At 41.3% G+C, this 18,068-nt stretch overlaps 1 protein-coding gene across 1 annotated transcript in view; it reads left to right on the forward strand.

Annotated features, from left to right (window-relative positions):
- Positions 1 to 8,747: 8,747 nt before the first annotated feature.
- Positions 8,748 to 18,068, forward strand: part of LOC104143020 (death-associated protein kinase 1) — a 95,061-nt gene continuing 85,740 nt past the window's right edge. The window contains exons 1-2 of the mRNA XM_068927255.1: positions 8,748 to 8,847; positions 9,417 to 9,566. Coding sequence (XP_068783356.1) covers positions 9,505 to 9,566 — 62 coding nt within the window. The 5' untranslated portion in view covers positions 8,748 to 8,847; positions 9,417 to 9,504. The remainder of the gene's footprint in view (positions 8,848 to 9,416; positions 9,567 to 18,068) is intronic.

Raw genomic sequence — 18,068 nt, forward strand, 5'->3', positions numbered from 1 at the left:
AACAGAATTGTATTGGCAACAAAAAAAAAAGAAGAAGAAAAAAACCCTGGCGTTTATGTAATTTTATTGTATTTTTAAACAATGGAGAGTTACCACTCCTATCACCAAGTACGTAGCTCTGCATTTAGCTGTATGGATATTTCTTCAAGGTTGAATTCCTGCAAGCTTTTCTAACATTAAATCCCCAAAGTCAAAGCAAGTGTGCAATTTAGATAGTTATTTATGTTAAATAACTATCTAGTAGCCCTTTTCTAGTAGCACTGCTTTCACTCTGGAGTCACAGCTCATGCCATACAGCTGAGCTGCCGACCCTCCCATTCGCCTGTTCGGATTCAGGGCTGTATCTCCCCTTGAGCAGCATACACTGGCTTGTCAACAGCCATTTTTAGTTTTTATCTAAATTTCCTGGTACATCTTTGTTGTTCTTTTACACATCCTGACCAGATTTTTCTCTTATTGGCCTGCCTGCAAAATATTTCTATACATTGATATTACCTAGCAGAATAAAAATTACTCTTCAAATGGAAAACAAAAGTTTCTGTTTGGCTGAATAGAATGTATTATAGAAAATACGCTTTTTGCAGAGCGTTATGTCTCAGGTCTTTGCAAAAATATGGTAGCTGAAAGTCAAAAGAAAAAAAAGAGCTGCATGACAGAACTCTTTCTCTTAGCTTGTCAGTTAAATTAGCTGCTAAATACAGTTTCAGGTACAAGACAGATCAATGTTAATGTATGTCTTTATTAGTTCAGGAACAAGATGTTGTGATAGCTTACTGGCCATTTAGTAATTCTGCACGGATACAATAGCATCTATTTAAGCAATATTCATGTAAATAACGTATCATTACTGCAATGTAATTATATATGAATCCATGATGATGTTTTTATGCTGAGAATATAAATATGCGCATTCTCTATTTTAATGGTAGACAAAACCATGCTATTCCCTGTGTCTTGAAGTCAGCAGAAGATTCTGGGTTTGAAAGCAGTTCTTTTATTTAAGCACATAAGAATTTCAAGGCTTCATTCTGCAAGAAACTGCATGCTGTGACGGCCACCTAGCAGAAGGTTTAAAAACACCCTGGCTGGTACCGGTAGTTTATTCAACCAGATGCAGTGTTCTCAATATCTAGCATCTAGACATCCAGATCTGTTTTTTAAAATCTTGGCTACAGTTTCCTGCAGGAATTTTCCATCCTAATGGGCAACTCTGACAACCAGTGAGAAAACCTATATTGTTTCTGGCAATGACAGCAGGAACGCCACTTGTCACACCTGTTTTATCTGCAGCTGATGAGCCTCCAGGGGTATTTGGAGAAGGAAGGTCCTTGTAAGACTCAGGATGTAAAAATCATACTAGGGCAGTTGAGTATGTAGGTATACAGCAGCTGCTTTTCCTTTAAAAATTGCACAAAAAGAAAATTATCATCAAAGCATCAGAATAAATGGCCTATGCATCCTAGCAGCTGAACTCATAATGTAACTTGTTCAGCTTTATCTGATATAATGATAAATCAATTAAAGGCATGCTAGGAGGGATTAATTCACCTGGGGAAACAGATTCTAGACACCTTGCAATACATTGTGCATCACAGGACCTGGAGGGTGCTTGCTGCTGCACAGCCTGTTCCTCCACACCACAACTGCATCCGGCCCTGCTTTGGAAATGACTGTTTTAGCCCAAGTTTACTCCTAGCAGCAAGTTTACTCCTAGCTCAACAAATAGATACCATCAAGGAAACTATCGTGACTCTCTGCAGGCTATATGAGCCATCCCTAGCAAGGTGGAGCAGTATTTAGGCTGGGTTATCTTGAGCTAGCAATGAAACCAAAGGGATTAAGGGGAATCGGGGCCAAAGAACCAAAGTTCAGCACACAATGGCTGGGTATTACAACCTTCCATTACTCTTTACCTGAGGTTGGGTTAGAGATTAGTCTCAGAAACTGGCTTGGGACAGATTTTTCCAAAGCACAGGGAATAACTGACTAGATTACAGTACTTGAACAATAAACACTATCTCTTAATCAGTCAGCCAAGATAAGCGCCAGTTAAACAACAGAAGCCTCTTGTATTTTTTCCATACATTTTTGCTTGGTGAATCCACCAATTTGCAGAAGCTTTGTTATACTCCTACCTAGCTTTCTACACACCATGCACAGGAAAAGACTGTAGGATTTAAGTGTGTCATGAGTGGTACTTGGGCAGAGGAATTACATGCAAAGAAAACAGCATGCAAACTTCAAACTCCTCTTTGCGGAAATTACAGCACAAATGCTTTCCCTGCTGCACATGTGGGCAAGATAGCCAGATGGAAAGTATGTGCATGAAACATGCCGAACATGATTATTGTAACTCATAAACATCTAGATGACAACTCCATGCAGACATATTTGTTGTAGATTCATGTTTAGGGACGTTTTGCTTTAGGAAATGCCCAACTACACTGAACAAATGCTGCAAAACAGTCAAACAGGCAATTATTGGTATGCTAATGATTTCCACACAGGTATTTCACCAACGGCTACAGGGTGCCAGGTAGCTGGTGAGTTCATCCCATCCCATGATTTTCAAACTGCTGTCCCTGCTTCCTCAGTGTTTTGAAAAAAAGAGCAGCATTTTACATGCATGCCTGTATCATGTACTAAACCAGTAAAAGAAATCTCCCATAATTTTACCTTTAAATATCACTTATTGTATCTTAGTTTGCTGTGTCTCAGTTGTCAAATCTTGCTATGAGTTATTGTGCCACAAAAATCTTGATAGGCACATGTAAGCACCAGCATGAAGACAGTTTCTGATCAACACAGTGTACAGATTTGGGGATTCCCTTGGTAAATGTTCTTTCTGAATACAAGATGCACTAATGCTAGTTTTAGTACATTCGTATTTAATGTGGACTCCAAGGCAGTAAAAGACATCTGTTGTGCTAGAGCTACAGAGACGTGAAAGATCTAGGGCAGCAGGTAGAAGCATTAATGACTTTATACCCAGATGTTCCCCATGCGTTCTCAAAAGGCACACCATCACATAGGGGTTTTAGCTCACAGGAGCTCACAGAGACAGTCGCAGTGAGAAACTACAATAAGGAGTTAAGAGTTAGGATAGCATCCTTCTTCAGTCATTATTACTCATTTTAAGTGTGATACTGCGCAAGTCAGACTGATCCTACAAACACTCTGCATATACATTTTAGTCATGTTCAGCTCAACATTACTTCCAGCAATTAAATACATATCCATGCTTTTGGGAATAAGTCCTCACCCAGCCTACACTTCCAATGTCTCATTTATAAAATGATTACATTAAACAATGCTCAGCGTTGATTTCCAAGGATAAGGCTATGACCACCACACCATTATCATGTCGATGGAATTTGAACCCGCAAGTGGCTTTGTCAGCCAGTGAGCCAAGGCCAAGTGCCAGCATGCACGTTTCTCTTCTAAAGGCTGATGTAGGCAGGGAAGTAATGTGAGAGTTTTCAGTGACTACAGCACTAAGACTCACCTCTACACACACTCTCCCCCTGACTTCAGCCAGCCTCTGACCAGCTTGCTTTGAAGCTGGTTGTGCTAAAACCCTGGCAAGTACAGTGAGTGAGTTGCCACACAGCAACTAAAAAAATCATTCCTTCTGCCAGCTATCACAACTACAGAGGTGTGGCGAAGGGTAATTAAAGCAACTGATGCTTACAAAGCATTTTGGGATTGGTGAATGAAAGTCATTATATAAATTTAATTACCGTTATTAACTTTTCTCCTTTAGCATCCTCTAGATTTTTTTTGTTTGCCTGATGACTCAGGTTGTAGAGTCTCTCTTAGGAGAGCAGAAATAAGAAGCAGACACAAGCACAGCAAGTGCTACCTCAGCCTGTCAGCCATTACCCCGGGAAGCTTACTGATACGAGGAAATTTGTTTTTGTGGCATCATATATTACTGATAATATTAAGCTTCCTGATCTGTGGAACTTCACATTTCACAAGCTGAGCAGCAGGAATCCTAGGGCACACTGCGCAAGAGGCCAACATAAAGCCCATTATTATATGATAGTAAAGGTTATTGATTATAATTAATATTAAACAAACATACCACAATACTGAGGTTGCCAATCAAGTTCAAGGTTTAGAGCACAATCAGCTGTACAAAAAGTGGCAATAGATAGGACCTGCAATTTCCTCAAAGAATTCTTATGGTGTTCTGAGAATTATCAAGGCCTTACAGCAAAAGCTTTCTTGATTTCTTCTTTCAGGTGTATGTTTGGAGTATTATTTGGTTGTACTGAGGAATATTACCTAGCATGTTGCTACATATTTGTTTATTTCTGCAGGAAATCAACTAGTGTGAGCCCAGAATTATAAATCTAAAAATCCAAAGGACTGTCTCTTGCTTCTTTAGAATAAATACTTTATCTCACCGAATATGTAATCCTATATGCAATGTAAAAATATATTATACTAACAAAAGTAATATTTTAACAAAATGTAACTGCAAATTATACATCTTACCGTATTGAAATAACGTGTTCACAAAATCTTTGTCAAAATGTTTTGATTTGGAGTAAAGCTACTTTTCAGAAAGAAACAGTTCTGTCAAAAAATTTTAATCATCTGCAATTTGTTTTCTTTTAAATAAACAAACAGTAATGCTAAGACCTAATTTACATGGGAGAACAGTTACAGGAAAGCTAAGTCAAAGGGATGGATTTTGTATTTAATTCTGATTGTGGTTAGTGGTTATTCTTAGGTCACGTGGCAGAGGGTTTCATATCTTAGTTCAGCTTCAGAGAAAGATCCATCTACCGTAGACGTGACTCGCCCTTTCTTCAATGACAGCTTGATTTTTCCAGCAGAACAGAGCTGTCCTATGGGGTCATCGTCACCAAAGGACTGACGTACGGCTCTTGGGCAGCTGGAACCGTGCTCCAAAGTGCTTTGCGCTGGACCCTGAGTTCAGGCTTTGATTTGGTGAGATGCTGAAACATGCATTTAAACTCTCAGGTAATTCAGGTAATCTGCATAGACTATGCACTGCTCCAAGTCAGGCACTCGATTAATTGCCTTGCCAAATGGAGGCTTCATAGGAGGACGCACATGATATGGGCCTCTCATGAACAAACACATGAATTAGCAGATCCTAGATTAGCTGTAGCTCTCTTGGGATACGGAACACATTTCTTCATACATCGAATCAACATTAATATCTAGAAGACATAAGAAGCACTAACCTTCCCACAGTGCTTTCAGAAGACCAATTCCAAACATTTTCTATGAATTTCTCTTCTTTTGGGCTTTCAGAACATGGCAATTAAACGTATTTCAACCTACATTTTATTGTGGTTATTGATTGAAACTCTAAGGAATGAATGGATTTTCCAGCCTGACAAATTTCTCTGCAGCATGTAGCTGAGTCTAGTTACAGTGTTAAAACTATTGCCTTGCTATAGTGAGTGATCTGCCTCATGAAGCTATAAATCTTGCCTTTTTTGTCAGTAGCTTCATTTTTTCTATTCTGTGGACTATGTGGAACAAATTGATGGATTCAGTCTACTTTCTGAGGGACGTAAGTCGTACTCACAAAAGCTATTGGCACAGCTCGAGCTCCTTTTGTAGCAGAAATGCTTTGGGCTGATCAAAACTGAGCAGCTCTGGGACGCTAACGGTCATCATCCCATCTCATTGTCATCACTGGTGTTTTTGGAGGATATGGAAGAGCAACTTTCAAGGGCAGCAATTAATTTGCTTTTAGGAAATGAAAGGACGTATGAAAAATCTATGAATTGGCACTGAGAACCTCATACAGAAGTCCAGGAAATTGCTTTCATAGTCATGTCAAAAATAAATGCTTATTTCTTAAAATGAAGAACTATACACAAAAGAAACAATAGGCCACTTGAGTAATTCATATTCTTTACCGTAATTAATATCTTACCTGGACATCTTACCTGGATGACTTTAATAGGTGGGACAGTAATCTTGAAAAGATTTATCCTCCAAGAATACACTTGATACATCTGCTTTTCTGTTACGTTTATGTAGAAATGGGTATGTAAATTCTGCATAAGTGCGGCCGAAGAGGACTATAAATCTCTTGACTTGCAGAAATAGTGTAGCTTTTATTTCGTAAAACACTGCTTAGAGATATAAGGGCTTTCAGCAAATCTGAATTCTTTGAATGGTTATTTTTCTACAAAGCAAAATATTCCTGAATCACTTGACATGGCAAGCAGACAAACACAAATCAGTAATCTAGTTCAATCCTTTGAAAACACATTTGTTGTTACTCGTCTTGCACTTGATCGTCTTCTCTTTCACACTGAAGTAATCTTACTGGCATCAGTATAGTCACTCCTGTTTTACATCAGTACAAGAAAGGGGTTAATCTCACTTCACTATTTCTGCTATGTTACAATAAACAAAAAATACACATTGGCTTGAAATACTGGAACTATGAAATCATGGAGATTTTTCTATTGATTTTACTGGGGTAAGATTTCATCCAGTGCGCTATTAAACCTGGTAAGGATTAGCTGCAATCACAATTGCTGAATTAGACTTTGATAGCAATTTTAAATTATTTTTCTGATACACTACACATGCAATCCAATGTTGTGCTGTGGAAGTCAACTAGCATTTGGAAAGCCTAGTAGTAAGCCTGAATTTTCACCTAGATTAAAAGTTCGCAGGCTGCAGAAGTACCAACTAGGAGCACATGAGCTCTTTCAAACCAGACTGTAACAAACACAAGCTGTTGAGCATTTCCCTGACAAAAGAGGAAAGGACAAGTGAGACGTGTTCTCCCTTTGCACCCGTGTATACCACAGCACCGACCTGCTGCTGCCATGGCTGTTTTCACTTGGATGGAGTATGACTCCTCAGGCACACGACGTGGTGACGTGCTGTTGCTGCCGCCATCGCAGTATTCAGACACAGCTCTTTCCACAAGTGATGTACTTGAGCAGAGAAACAAAATTCAAGGAATCCAGACCTAAATGGCTGGACGTACAACAATGCGAGCAAGATTTCCCCCTTCAGATAGTTATTAAGTGAAAGGAAAAAGAGAAACATTTTAAGTAATTCATTTTTCTGTTTACCCTATGCATCTAGGTAATTTTCACAGGAGTGGTGTATTGATTCCAACGTACCACTGCTCTTGAGTCAACAGTGAAATTTCAATTGCATCAATTGAAGTAGGGTCATAAGGAATAATGCTGAACTCTGTATGTGACTTGCATTTACAATAGAAAATACATACAAGCTACAAGAAATGTACCCTCCTATGAGCTCAGGACTGTCATAAAAAATACTGGAGCAAACAAGTGAAAAAAACATATGAAGATCAAGTAAGGTTACAGATGGCTTTGATACGAGTGCTTCAAAAGTTCATTGGCTGGCTCCAGTGGCAGTCTCCATTTAAGACAAAGGAAGGGTTCCTGAAACCAAAATGAACTTTTGAACCTATATCCAGGGCTTGTTAAAAATCTTGAGCTGTGAGTCATGACTTTGAAAGCTCGTTAGAAAAAAATACGTAGAAGACAGGCTGAAGACAAGGTGCAGCATCACACTCCTGCACGTCTGGCTGTATCTCAAATAGCGTGGGGTGCGTAATTCTGGTGGTTACTCAGTCTGAGGAGAAGTCAGCGCGCTGCCCTCTTTGAACACAGCGTTATATAACTTTGCATCCAGCGAGCCATTCAAATGTGTTACCTTCATTTTACGGACGACATTAGCGGAGGCACAGAAATTTCTAACACTTGCCCAAGGTCACGCTGTGACTCAGACAGAAAATGTCAGGGCTTCTGTACCTGTTGCCCTGTACTTGAAGAAGGCCAGGCTCTCTCAAGTGCTAAATTGAGTAAGCATAAAATCGTATGACTGCACTGAACTTTTTTCACCTTAGATGAGCAATCTAAGGTGAGGGATCTGACAGTTCAGATGGAAGTTAAAAGCTGTTCTGTTGCCCAACATCATGTACTCCCTTGGGGCTGAACAGCACGGACTGCAAGGAACTAGGGCAGCTAGGAAAAAACTCGCCTCCAAAACGTAAGCAGCAGTCCAAGCTGCAACTTGGCACAGGACCAATATACTTACTACTGAAAGCATGAAGCATGAAGAAAGCCAGACCTGAGCAGCAGCATGTACAAAGCTAGGCAACGTTAGCAAACATGAAATATAAAGCGTGACACCCAGCAGGGACGATCTATTTCATACGAAGGGAAAATTCCTCGTTATTGTTGCCTGGTGATGTAAGACGTAACGAGCTGGACGTGGGTATCGACTTCGCAAAGGATCGAAGAGGGGTCGAGCACGCCGGAGGATGCTCAGAGTGAGTTGTGGGGTGGACCCGCAAGTCCAGGACCATTCCCACTTCTGCCTGCGCCGGCTGAGCTCACGCCTAAGGCTGGGCTGGGCCCTTTCCGCGCCCGGGGCGGCGCGCCCTTAGGCCTGGCGGCACCACGGCGCCCGCGGGGCCGGGGCCGGCGGGGGAGCGCCGCAGGGGAGCTGCGGAGCCGCGGGCAGGCCCCGAGCACGGGCGACGCCGGCACACGGCTGCGGCCGGGGCAGCGGGCAGGTGCGCCTCCGCCCCCGCCCCCGCCCCCGCCTCCGCGCCGGGCCGCGGCGCTGCCCCTGGCAACGGCGGCCGCTCCCGCAGGCGGCCGGCGGCCGGCGGCGGCGGCGGCGGCGGCGGCGGCGGCGGCGGGGCGGGGCGGGGCGGGGCAGGGGCGGCCGGCGGCGGCCTCCCATTGGCCGCGCCGCGGAGCCGCTGTCGGCAGCCTGCGCGCTGGCTGGGGAGCGGCCGCGTCGCTCTTGCCGCTTTCCAGGTCCCGGTGCGGCCGGGCACCGAGCGAGCGGGTGAGTGGCGCTGCGGGGAGGGGCCGCGGCGGCCCCCCGCTTCCCCTGCTGCCCTGCCCCGCCGGGCCGGGCCGAGCCAAGCCGAGCCGGGCTGGGCTGGGCTGGGCTGCCGAGGGGCAGCGGGAAAGGCCGCGGCGAGCCCTGCCCGGCGGCGGGGAGGGGGTCTCCGTCCCGGTCCCGGTCCCGGTCTCCTCCCTTCCCTCCGCTCCGGTCTTCCCGCCCCTGGCCTCGCCCGCGGATCAGGTGCGGCGATGCCGGCGCCGGCTGGGCTGGGCCGGCGCCACCGCCGCCCGTGCGCATTGTACGCCGTGGCCCTGGCGGCACGTCCCGCTTGACCGGACAGCGGAGCCACGGAGAATCGGGGCGGGCCGGGAGCGGGGTCCCGCTGCCGGGCAGGAAGGTGGCGGGGCGGAGGAGGCCGGGCGGGACGCGGCGGGAGCCTCTTTCTTCTGCCGCCGGCGGTCTGGGAGGCGCCCTCCGCCGCGCGGGGGGGGGGGGGCGCCGCGCGGCCGTTGGCCGTTGACGGTGGCGGGCGGGCGGGCGGGAGTTCACCCCGGCGGTCTCGGCAGGGCTCGCGAGGCGGCCCCGGCGAGGCGGTGATGAGGGCGCCGAGCAGGGGCTGAAGCCGGCGGCGGAGGAGAGGCGGCGGCGACGACCATGACGGTGTTCAGGCAGGAGAACGTGGAGGACCACTACGAGACCGGGGACGAGCTCGGCAGGTAGGTGGCGGCGCGCGCGCGGGGAGCGAGGCGTCGGGGCCCGGCTGGTACCCCAGCACCCTGCGCCTTGGGAGTGGCGGCTGTCGCATGAAGCGAGACCGAGTGGCCGGGGGTTACACACCGAAAACAGCCTGGCTTCCCGTTTGCTGTAAACCCTCGCGTTGTTGTGCCTTTGCGTTTCAAGATAATACTGTGTGCCAGAAGATGGAGAAAGGACTTGGGTTTTAAGCTAGTGCATGTTGCTTCCTAAGATCAAGCTAATAGGATCGAGCTGAACTGGAGTTTGGCCGTTCGTAATTAGCACCTTTTAACTTGATGCGCACGTAGCTATAATACAGCCTGTGCGCGCATATACAGTGCCTGCAGACTCCAGTGCTTCCTGTTGCGAGTGGAGTGAGTAACTTAAAAGGTAGTCAATGTATGTGGAGGAAATTCTCCTTCTGTTTTTAGGCTGTAGCAACGAAGGACTCTCTGTGTGTTCCATGTCACTTTTCTTTCAATAACATAATGAAAGAAGTGAGAGAAACTGTATAATTGTTTTTTATTGATGCCAGTGTAATGAAGATCACTTCTAGGCATGGCTGTTCAAACTGAAAGTCGGTTCAGGAGACTTACAGCAGAGTGCTGCAGACGAAGCGCCATCAGCTTGAACCTTGTTTATTGAACACTGTAATCATCTCCTTCTGCCACAGCGTTTGTGGAAGAAAGCTCATGTTTTTTTCCAGTGTTTCTGGATTTTAGGATTGTTAGTTTATCCCGGAATTAAGTGTGTTTTGTGAGGGATCCCCTTTAGCATTCCCCCCCCCCTTTTTTTTAAGTGCAGTGGCATTTTAGTACATCAGTATAGTAGAAACTTTTTTAATGTTCATGTCAGTGACTTCCAAGCTTAGAGTCAGTGTTTAATTGCTAGAGCAAGGTACATGGAGCAGATGATCCCAAGTTTACTTGTGCATACCTTTCCAGTGAATGATCCAATGCTAGTAGATAGACTCAGAAAAAGTCTGATTAAAAAAAAAATCCAACGCTTTGTCAGAAAGCTCATTGGACTAGCTTTAAAATAAATTTCATCACATTTATATAGCTTAAAAGCTTGTTGCCTTAACCTGTACAGGTATGTGATGGATGTGTAGTTTCATTTGTTAATGAAGTGCTCTAGGTAGGTTTCTTCATACACATAGAATAACGGGCTATATTGGACAGCTTATTCATATTAACTTCTCAGATATCTTGTTAGAAAGATATGTTGTCATGCTGACCTATAAGTTAAGGTTGCGTGGTCTAAATACTTTGTTGGACACATGAAATTGGTTTGGTTCCTATACTTCTTGATAAGAGCATGGAGAGTGTTTTAGAATTCAGCTTTAGATTTCTGGACTAATAAAGATGAATCTACTTTTGCATAACAGAAGCTGATACTTGATTTAATTTATAGATTGTTTTTGGATCTGTGCCTTTATTTTCTTCTGACTTCTTTGGTTTCTTAAGGTTTTTTAAGGAGAATATAATGTCTGTCTGCTTGTTAAGAAAGTGTTAAGGTTTATGCAGATACTCTTCTTTTTATTTAAAAGAAAAATTTTCAACACAATGTTTGCTCCCCCATATGTATGTATTGTATAGAACAATTGTCCTAAGACTAATTACACAGGAAATATTTAAAAATGTGGGGATTTTTCCAAACAAAGAGGATTTGGAAATTGCATGCTAGCTCCAGAATGTAACAATGATGACCAAGAGTTCTATTTTTAAAGTGTAGAGAGGTACACAAACTCGATAATATTATACAGTAAAAAAGCAAATGGAGTTTTTCAAATTGACTCAATAATAAGTAATGGAACTTGATGAAAATTTGGTGTGTTAATATGGTCAACTACAAACAAAGAACTACAGTACTGAAGTTGTTTTTATTCATGACGATGCTATATATGCTTGGCGTTCTGTCTGAACCCCTGATATTTTAAGAATTTACAAGAATTAGTTAAACTCAATTCATTTTTTTTCCTTAAAAAAATAAACAAAACTAAGAACATCATCAATTTGATCTACTTTTGTGTTTAAAGTCAAATGTTTGACAGGGCTTTTGTTTTAAAAATAAAATATGCTTATTTAAAAGAGCCAAAACTTTCATTTCAGCCTGACTTTGAGAAGCCCATATTACTCCCAATGCTAACTGTTGCCATAAAAATCATAAGGGCAGGTAAATCTCAGGATGGTTTTTGTGTGATTTGGTTTAGTAGTGTTTTCATCTTCTTTTTAAACATAAATTTCTGGAGTTGCTTGCAATACTCTTTTGTAAATCTCACCTCTTTCCATTCTTTCTTCTCCTCTCCCTGCCCCCTTAGATTTCTCACCTGTATGTTTGCATATAAATGTAGTTGCGAATGTCAACCCTGAGGCTCAAAACTCAGGAAGCAAATGAATATTAAAAATGCTTTTGATTTTAAAATGTCTCGTGATTCTTTAGGACCTGAATCATGATTTAATCCTTGAGCTAAGCAATGATGAAAGGTTTAATTTTGCAAAGTCAACTGATTTTTTTTTCCCCCTTATTAGGGAAAAATTCCTTTTCTTCTAATTTAACAGCAGTCGTGTAGCACTTAAGGTGAATAAATGAACAGATAAGTTTACACTGGCTGAGGGGTGTTTGTGTAGATGGATCCTAAAGTTTCTACGACTACTTGCCTTTTGAGCAGTTCAGTAAAGGTGCAAATACTTTGAAATTTTAACCTTCTTTATTATATTCCCTTATAAAATATTTAGATATCTTTATTATCTTATAACGCTTCTGACAGTAACTAGAATAAAAAGTAGCTTTGCTGTTCTTGCAAAGGTCATTCAAAGAAGATCAAATGGATTGTGTAAATTAAATTTTATATTGAAGCTAATATAAGAGGTTTAAATAGAGCTTACGTGAAATCCAGAGCTGTTTGAAACAGGTAGAGGGACACTAATATAGCCAGGCTAAAGAAATACACTTCCTAGTTTTATAGCAGTTCACAGAACCTTTACAGAAGAGTATTCCTCATTCTTTTACCAATGTATTTGAATTTTATTCTGTTCTTTGCTTTATTTTGGTTTATCCCTAGGAAAAATAAGAATAAAGGAACTTGGAATCGTGAATACTTACAGGGTCACCCTTAATTATCTTGTCTATACCTGATTTGTTCTGACACGTTTGTGTCTGTTCAAGTTGATTTACGTTTTTGGTTGTCTTAAGCTTGTGTACCAAAACAGTCTTGTGAGACTTGTGGATGGAAAGGTGGGTTTAGTAAAGAACATAGATGGAGATTGTGCTTTTAATCATTGTGTATGCTGGATCGCATACAGTTTTTTTCCATCTTAAAATCTGAAGTGATGCGTATTACTGCATTGTTCAGATCTGCTGCAGATGTGGTAAGTAATCGCCTAACCATGAAATTTCAAAGGCTGATAGAAGTTCAGTTCCTGCTAGAGTAGAGATTATCATGCAACAAATTTACTAAAGCTATCTTATTCATTTTAATTCTGTCTGCAGTTGCAGGCTGTGACCGTGCATTTCAAATACCCTATTGCAGTGCCTTTACTTCGGTTCGCCCAAAAGACAGGAATTCAAATTAATTGGTATTCAAAGCCTCACCATGGTGAGCGCACAAGTAAAGACCATGAAACCAGATCTAACTAATCAAAGTGTTTATGGTTTTTCTTCTCTTGTTGCTGTTGTGTGTGGGGATTGGTGGGTTGTGCAGGGGAGGAGGGTTGTTTTTTCCTGAGATTGGCCTTCTCTAGGAGTTAGAGCACTGTAGCAAATATTCCTTTGCTTGCTTAATTACAGAGAATGTCACTGAAACAAAGCTGCGGTATAAATGCACCGTGTGTATATTCATATGAATTAATATGATTATGTGATTTAGTTCGTTGTCCTATAACACCTCTGTGCTTCTTGACTTTTTTTTTAAATAACTTCTCTTTCAACTACTTCCTAAAAGAACTACAGGTTGTTAAAATAATGTTTTCAAATAAGTTGAAGAATGGTATTCGCATTGCGCTGTGAGATATATATGTATTTACACGCAGTTTTTTTAAAAATTCCAAGTAGAGAACTTAAACATTAAAATGTTAGTTTTGAGCTTCTGAATGAGAAGAGACATCCGCATGTGCATAGAATTTGGTCATCAGATCAAATGTTTCTGAAAGGTGACAGGAATAAAAGTAAAAGTGGCAGATACCCAGAAAGTATCTATCAGGAAATAGAACAGCTGGTAAAATCATCTTGAAAGGCATCATAAACGCCTTTTTTAAGTATAGTGGGAAGTATAATGTGGAGAATGAATGGAGGGCTAGAGCAATACTGTATATAAAAATCACTGTTATTAATGGTAGGTTGCTGTTGGTGCAAAAAATAGAAAAAGGTACCTAACAATTTTTAAACATCAAGCTCATTTGGACCTGTGGGGTCTCGCTAGAGTACCGCTTGGAACTTGTTCAACATCCAAAATGGTGATGGATCTCAGCAGTTTTGGACATCAGCCTATATTTGCTTGATAGCTCACGAAGCAGAGAAGTTAGCAGGGTGAGCTTACTGCTTTTCACTGTTGTCTGAAGTATCTAATCACTTTATCAGTTGTGAGCGAAAAATACATGGGATAACGTGCTGAAGGTGCTGATAACAGAGAACAGGCAGTTATGCAAACATGAGGATGTGTATTTACAATCTGAAAAACACTCTTACCTTCGAGTGTTCAGTTAGAGAAAACTGATTTCTTTGGTAAGTAGCAGGTATGCAGGCAGAAGACTCTGTGTGTGTGTATGTGATTATGCACATATCAGTCTTCAGAAATGCTGCTTCTTAGAGCTACAAAGGCTGTCCCTTTGTCTTTCCATATACTCTAACAGTAGCCGTATTGCAGCCTTGTATTGGAAGGAAAGTAAAAAAAAAAAAAAAAAAAAAAACTGAAAAAAAAATGCTTGGATAACAACTAGAATTTGACCTTCATGGTGCTTTTCAGACCTGAAAACCTTAACTAGTATTACTAACAAGCTGATGTGCTGAAATCGTGAGAGTAATTGTCAAGTTGCATTATGAGATGTATAGCATGTTAAAGTCCATTGTGATGATATGTCCTCTTTCACAACTGTCAAGTTTATCTTGATTGCATTAGCTTAAAACCCATGCCAGCTGTCTTTTGAATAATATTATAATGTAAAATATTTTCCTTTTAATTACCAGATTAGAAGTTCATATAGAAAGAAAGCAGAGCAATGTGAATGAGGGTCTAGTAAGGCTAAAAGATAGCATTACATGTGAAGGCCAAAACTTTAACAATGCTAAATTGAAATTTCCAACTTTTATTTGGTTGTATAATTTTACTGTAGCCTCATCTCAGGTTGCTCCGTTAACAGGCATATGTTAACCTTTGTTTCTCTACAGAATTGAAATGGTTAAATACTGAAGATGCAGAATATAAGAAACTCTACTGTTTTTCCTGTAAGACTTGTATAGACAGACCAATAAACAGAGCAAATGTGTAATTTTCTAGTTTCATAACTATATGTGTACAAATTCTGATAATAAGTGATAATGAATTACAGGAAATTGAGTGGACTGTAGGAGTTTTTCAGGGACAGGGACCTGGGACATAACTCTAAAAATGCTGGCAGCAAAGTCACTGTTCAAGCAAGAAAAATGGTTGGTTGAGTGGTTGCTGTGTTTGTGGGTGTTTTTTTCTTTGGATAATCCAAAAATTGCTAATTTCAGATTACACCTTTCAGTGCTGCGTGTGAATGACTTAAGTCAGCTTGTCAGCTCTCCGAAGAAAAGCTTGGTTATTGCGTGTTGTAACTGTTGTGACGCGGAGTGGAGCAAGTCCTGGCCATGGTAGTTGCATGAGGACTAGAAAATTATTTCTCTGAAAAGCAGGGTGGGAACAGTTATTCACCTAGGTCTCGTTTCACTTTATCTCCAAACTGTGCCTCAAAATGCCTCTTTTTCATAAATGCACAATAAACGATGAGCTATTGATTATGCAGACTGTTAGAATGTCACCATTCAATACTACTGGTGACAGTTATTGCCTTATAGAATGCTTTAAGTGGTGTTGCTACATGAAAAGCACAAGAGGTGCAGGGGATTTTTTTTGACAATAATTGCTTTATTCTGCTTAGTTTATTTCTCTCTCTGGAGAAAAAAATGTCTGTTTAATAGGTCTTTTAAAGTATAATTGAAACTATAGCTTGCTGCTTGTTCCGTATCTTCACTTTAATTGTAGAAGACTTTGCAAATTTAAATTCATTAGGAAGTAGATAAAAATATTTGTCTTTGATTTTTTTCTTTCCTAGTTAGGCTCTGCAAGGTACAGTCAGTACTGGAACTGGCGTGTTAAGGGTGTGCTTTAACTTTCATTAGCTCTTCTGGTGTTTTGCTTTTTTGTCCCCCCTCCTTTTCTTAATTTATTACCTTCTCTTACAGATGTTCAAATATGCCATTTCCTCTACTAGAACTGTGTGTACGGAACAGAATTTGACTGTTTGGGTTAGGAAAAGGGAGGGTGAGGCTACGTTTTCATGATAACTGCATGCCAAGCAAAGTCCATGCTGACAGTGACTTAAAAGTGCAGTTATCACTTTCCTCTGCTGTGTTTCTCTTCCCTCTTTCGTGCCGTCACTTGCATACACGCAGTGGTTTTGTCAAAGAAGAAAACACCTTCTGTCTAATTTGTGGCAACAGTCCCCATTTAGATCAGCTGAAAGCACTGGTAAAATCTCAGCCTGGGTAGAGATGTGATTGCTGCTATAAATCTACTTCAAATTGAGTACATGGGAGGGACAGAGATAACAAATAACATTGGTACAAGGGCAGAAGAATATAAACTGTCAACAAGGAAATTAAGCTGGAAATCAGGAGAATGCCAGAGTACTGAGGTTCTAGAGTAACCTTGCAGAATAGTTGCTAAAACGGGTAACGTTTATTCAAAGGCTTTTATCTTTTTTTGGCGGAAATTAAGCCCAGCTGTAGTTCTCATTGGAAATACGTAATGGCCAGGTGTCCTATTTTTAACTCTCTTGGTTAGGCCTCCAGCAAAACAACACAACTTGCCGCACAATGTACATCACGAAGGAGAGCTGTCAGTTAAAGCAGTGATTTTGTAGTTTCTGTTTCCTATGTGATACTGGCTTGAGAAGCACTTCTATCTCAGATTAGGTGGCTGTTTCTCAAACTAGATTGTGACCCCCTTACAGGAAGATAGGTGAGCCAGGGAAGGATTTTTCCAACAGTCCTGAAAAGCATTCATTAGCTTGTAATGCACTATAGTAGGTTTTACTTTACCAACAGGGTGAAGTAAACATAAACCAACTACTTTATGGCTGAGCTAGGAAGAAACAAAGAAATGTGAACAAAAAAAGCTTACCTCTAAAGATCCTGAAGCCAAAATTACTTTCTTGTGTGTCTTTGTTTTACAATAAATTTTGGAGTAAATGATGGAAAAAAAATAGTATAACAGAGTATTAGGGACTGAGCCAAGGGATTGGTATAGGTGATTTTTTTTTATACTTTAAAATTTCATTTCTTGGAGGTGATACAGCAAGAGTGGAGCCTGCATGTTTCAGTCTGGTGTTGGGTGACATTCCTGTCATTTTTGGTACAGTTATGGAAAAAGGCAAATAACAGAGATGAATTACAGGGACAGATGTCTACCCATATTGTTGTGCAGTATGTCGGTCAGGCCTGCTTTACAGAGTATTCTGCAGTTCTGATTGCTATATTGCGAAGAAATTGCCTCTTTTCTACTTTAAGGCAAAGAACTAAGATGGTCAGGCTGTGAAGAGAAGCTTTTTATGAGAGGAAACTTAAAGATGTTGGTTTGTTTAGCCTTGCAACATGAAGCTTGGAGCGGTATGATTTTTAAATACACTGGAAGAAAGCAAATACTTCAGGAAAGGAAGAAAATGTTGTATTTAAAAGATACATAGTAGGTGTACATTTAAAATATTCAGATAAACGTACATGCTGGAAACTGAAAGGCTGCTAGTCTTCAGGGATGTGAAGTTTGGAAACTGTCTTTGAAACAAAGGTAATGTGAGCAGGAAACCTAAATTATTTCAAGATTGAGTTTGCCAGATTACTGGGAAGGCTTGCATGACACTTCTGCAATTTAGAAATTAACTTTGAGTAAGGATGAAGGTGATAAGGATTTGGCTGTTGTAGACCTGTTAGATCACTTTTTTAACTCTTCTCTTTCAAAGTTTCCAGTGCCAGTTTTCTGTGGCACGTTATAATCCTAGAGATTGTTGATCTTTTGTACAAAAGTTACTGTATTTTGAGTTTTTTGGTTTTTTTTTTTTTTTTTGGTAGCATACAGTGATGTTGAGGAGACTGTCTTGTAACAGATGCCCTTCAGTGAAATCAAGCATGGTTCACACAGTTTAGGACTGCTTTGAAACACTAAAATTGAGTAATCCACAGGACAGTCTACAGCCGTCTGCTCTTGTCTCAGTGTATTTTATTCCCTTCCCCATGTTCCCTCCTCA

Source organism: Struthio camelus, chromosome Z (genome assembly GCF_040807025.1).
Source record: "Struthio camelus isolate bStrCam1 chromosome Z, bStrCam1.hap1, whole genome shotgun sequence".
NCBI lineage: Eukaryota > Metazoa > Chordata > Aves > Struthioniformes > Struthionidae > Struthio > Struthio camelus.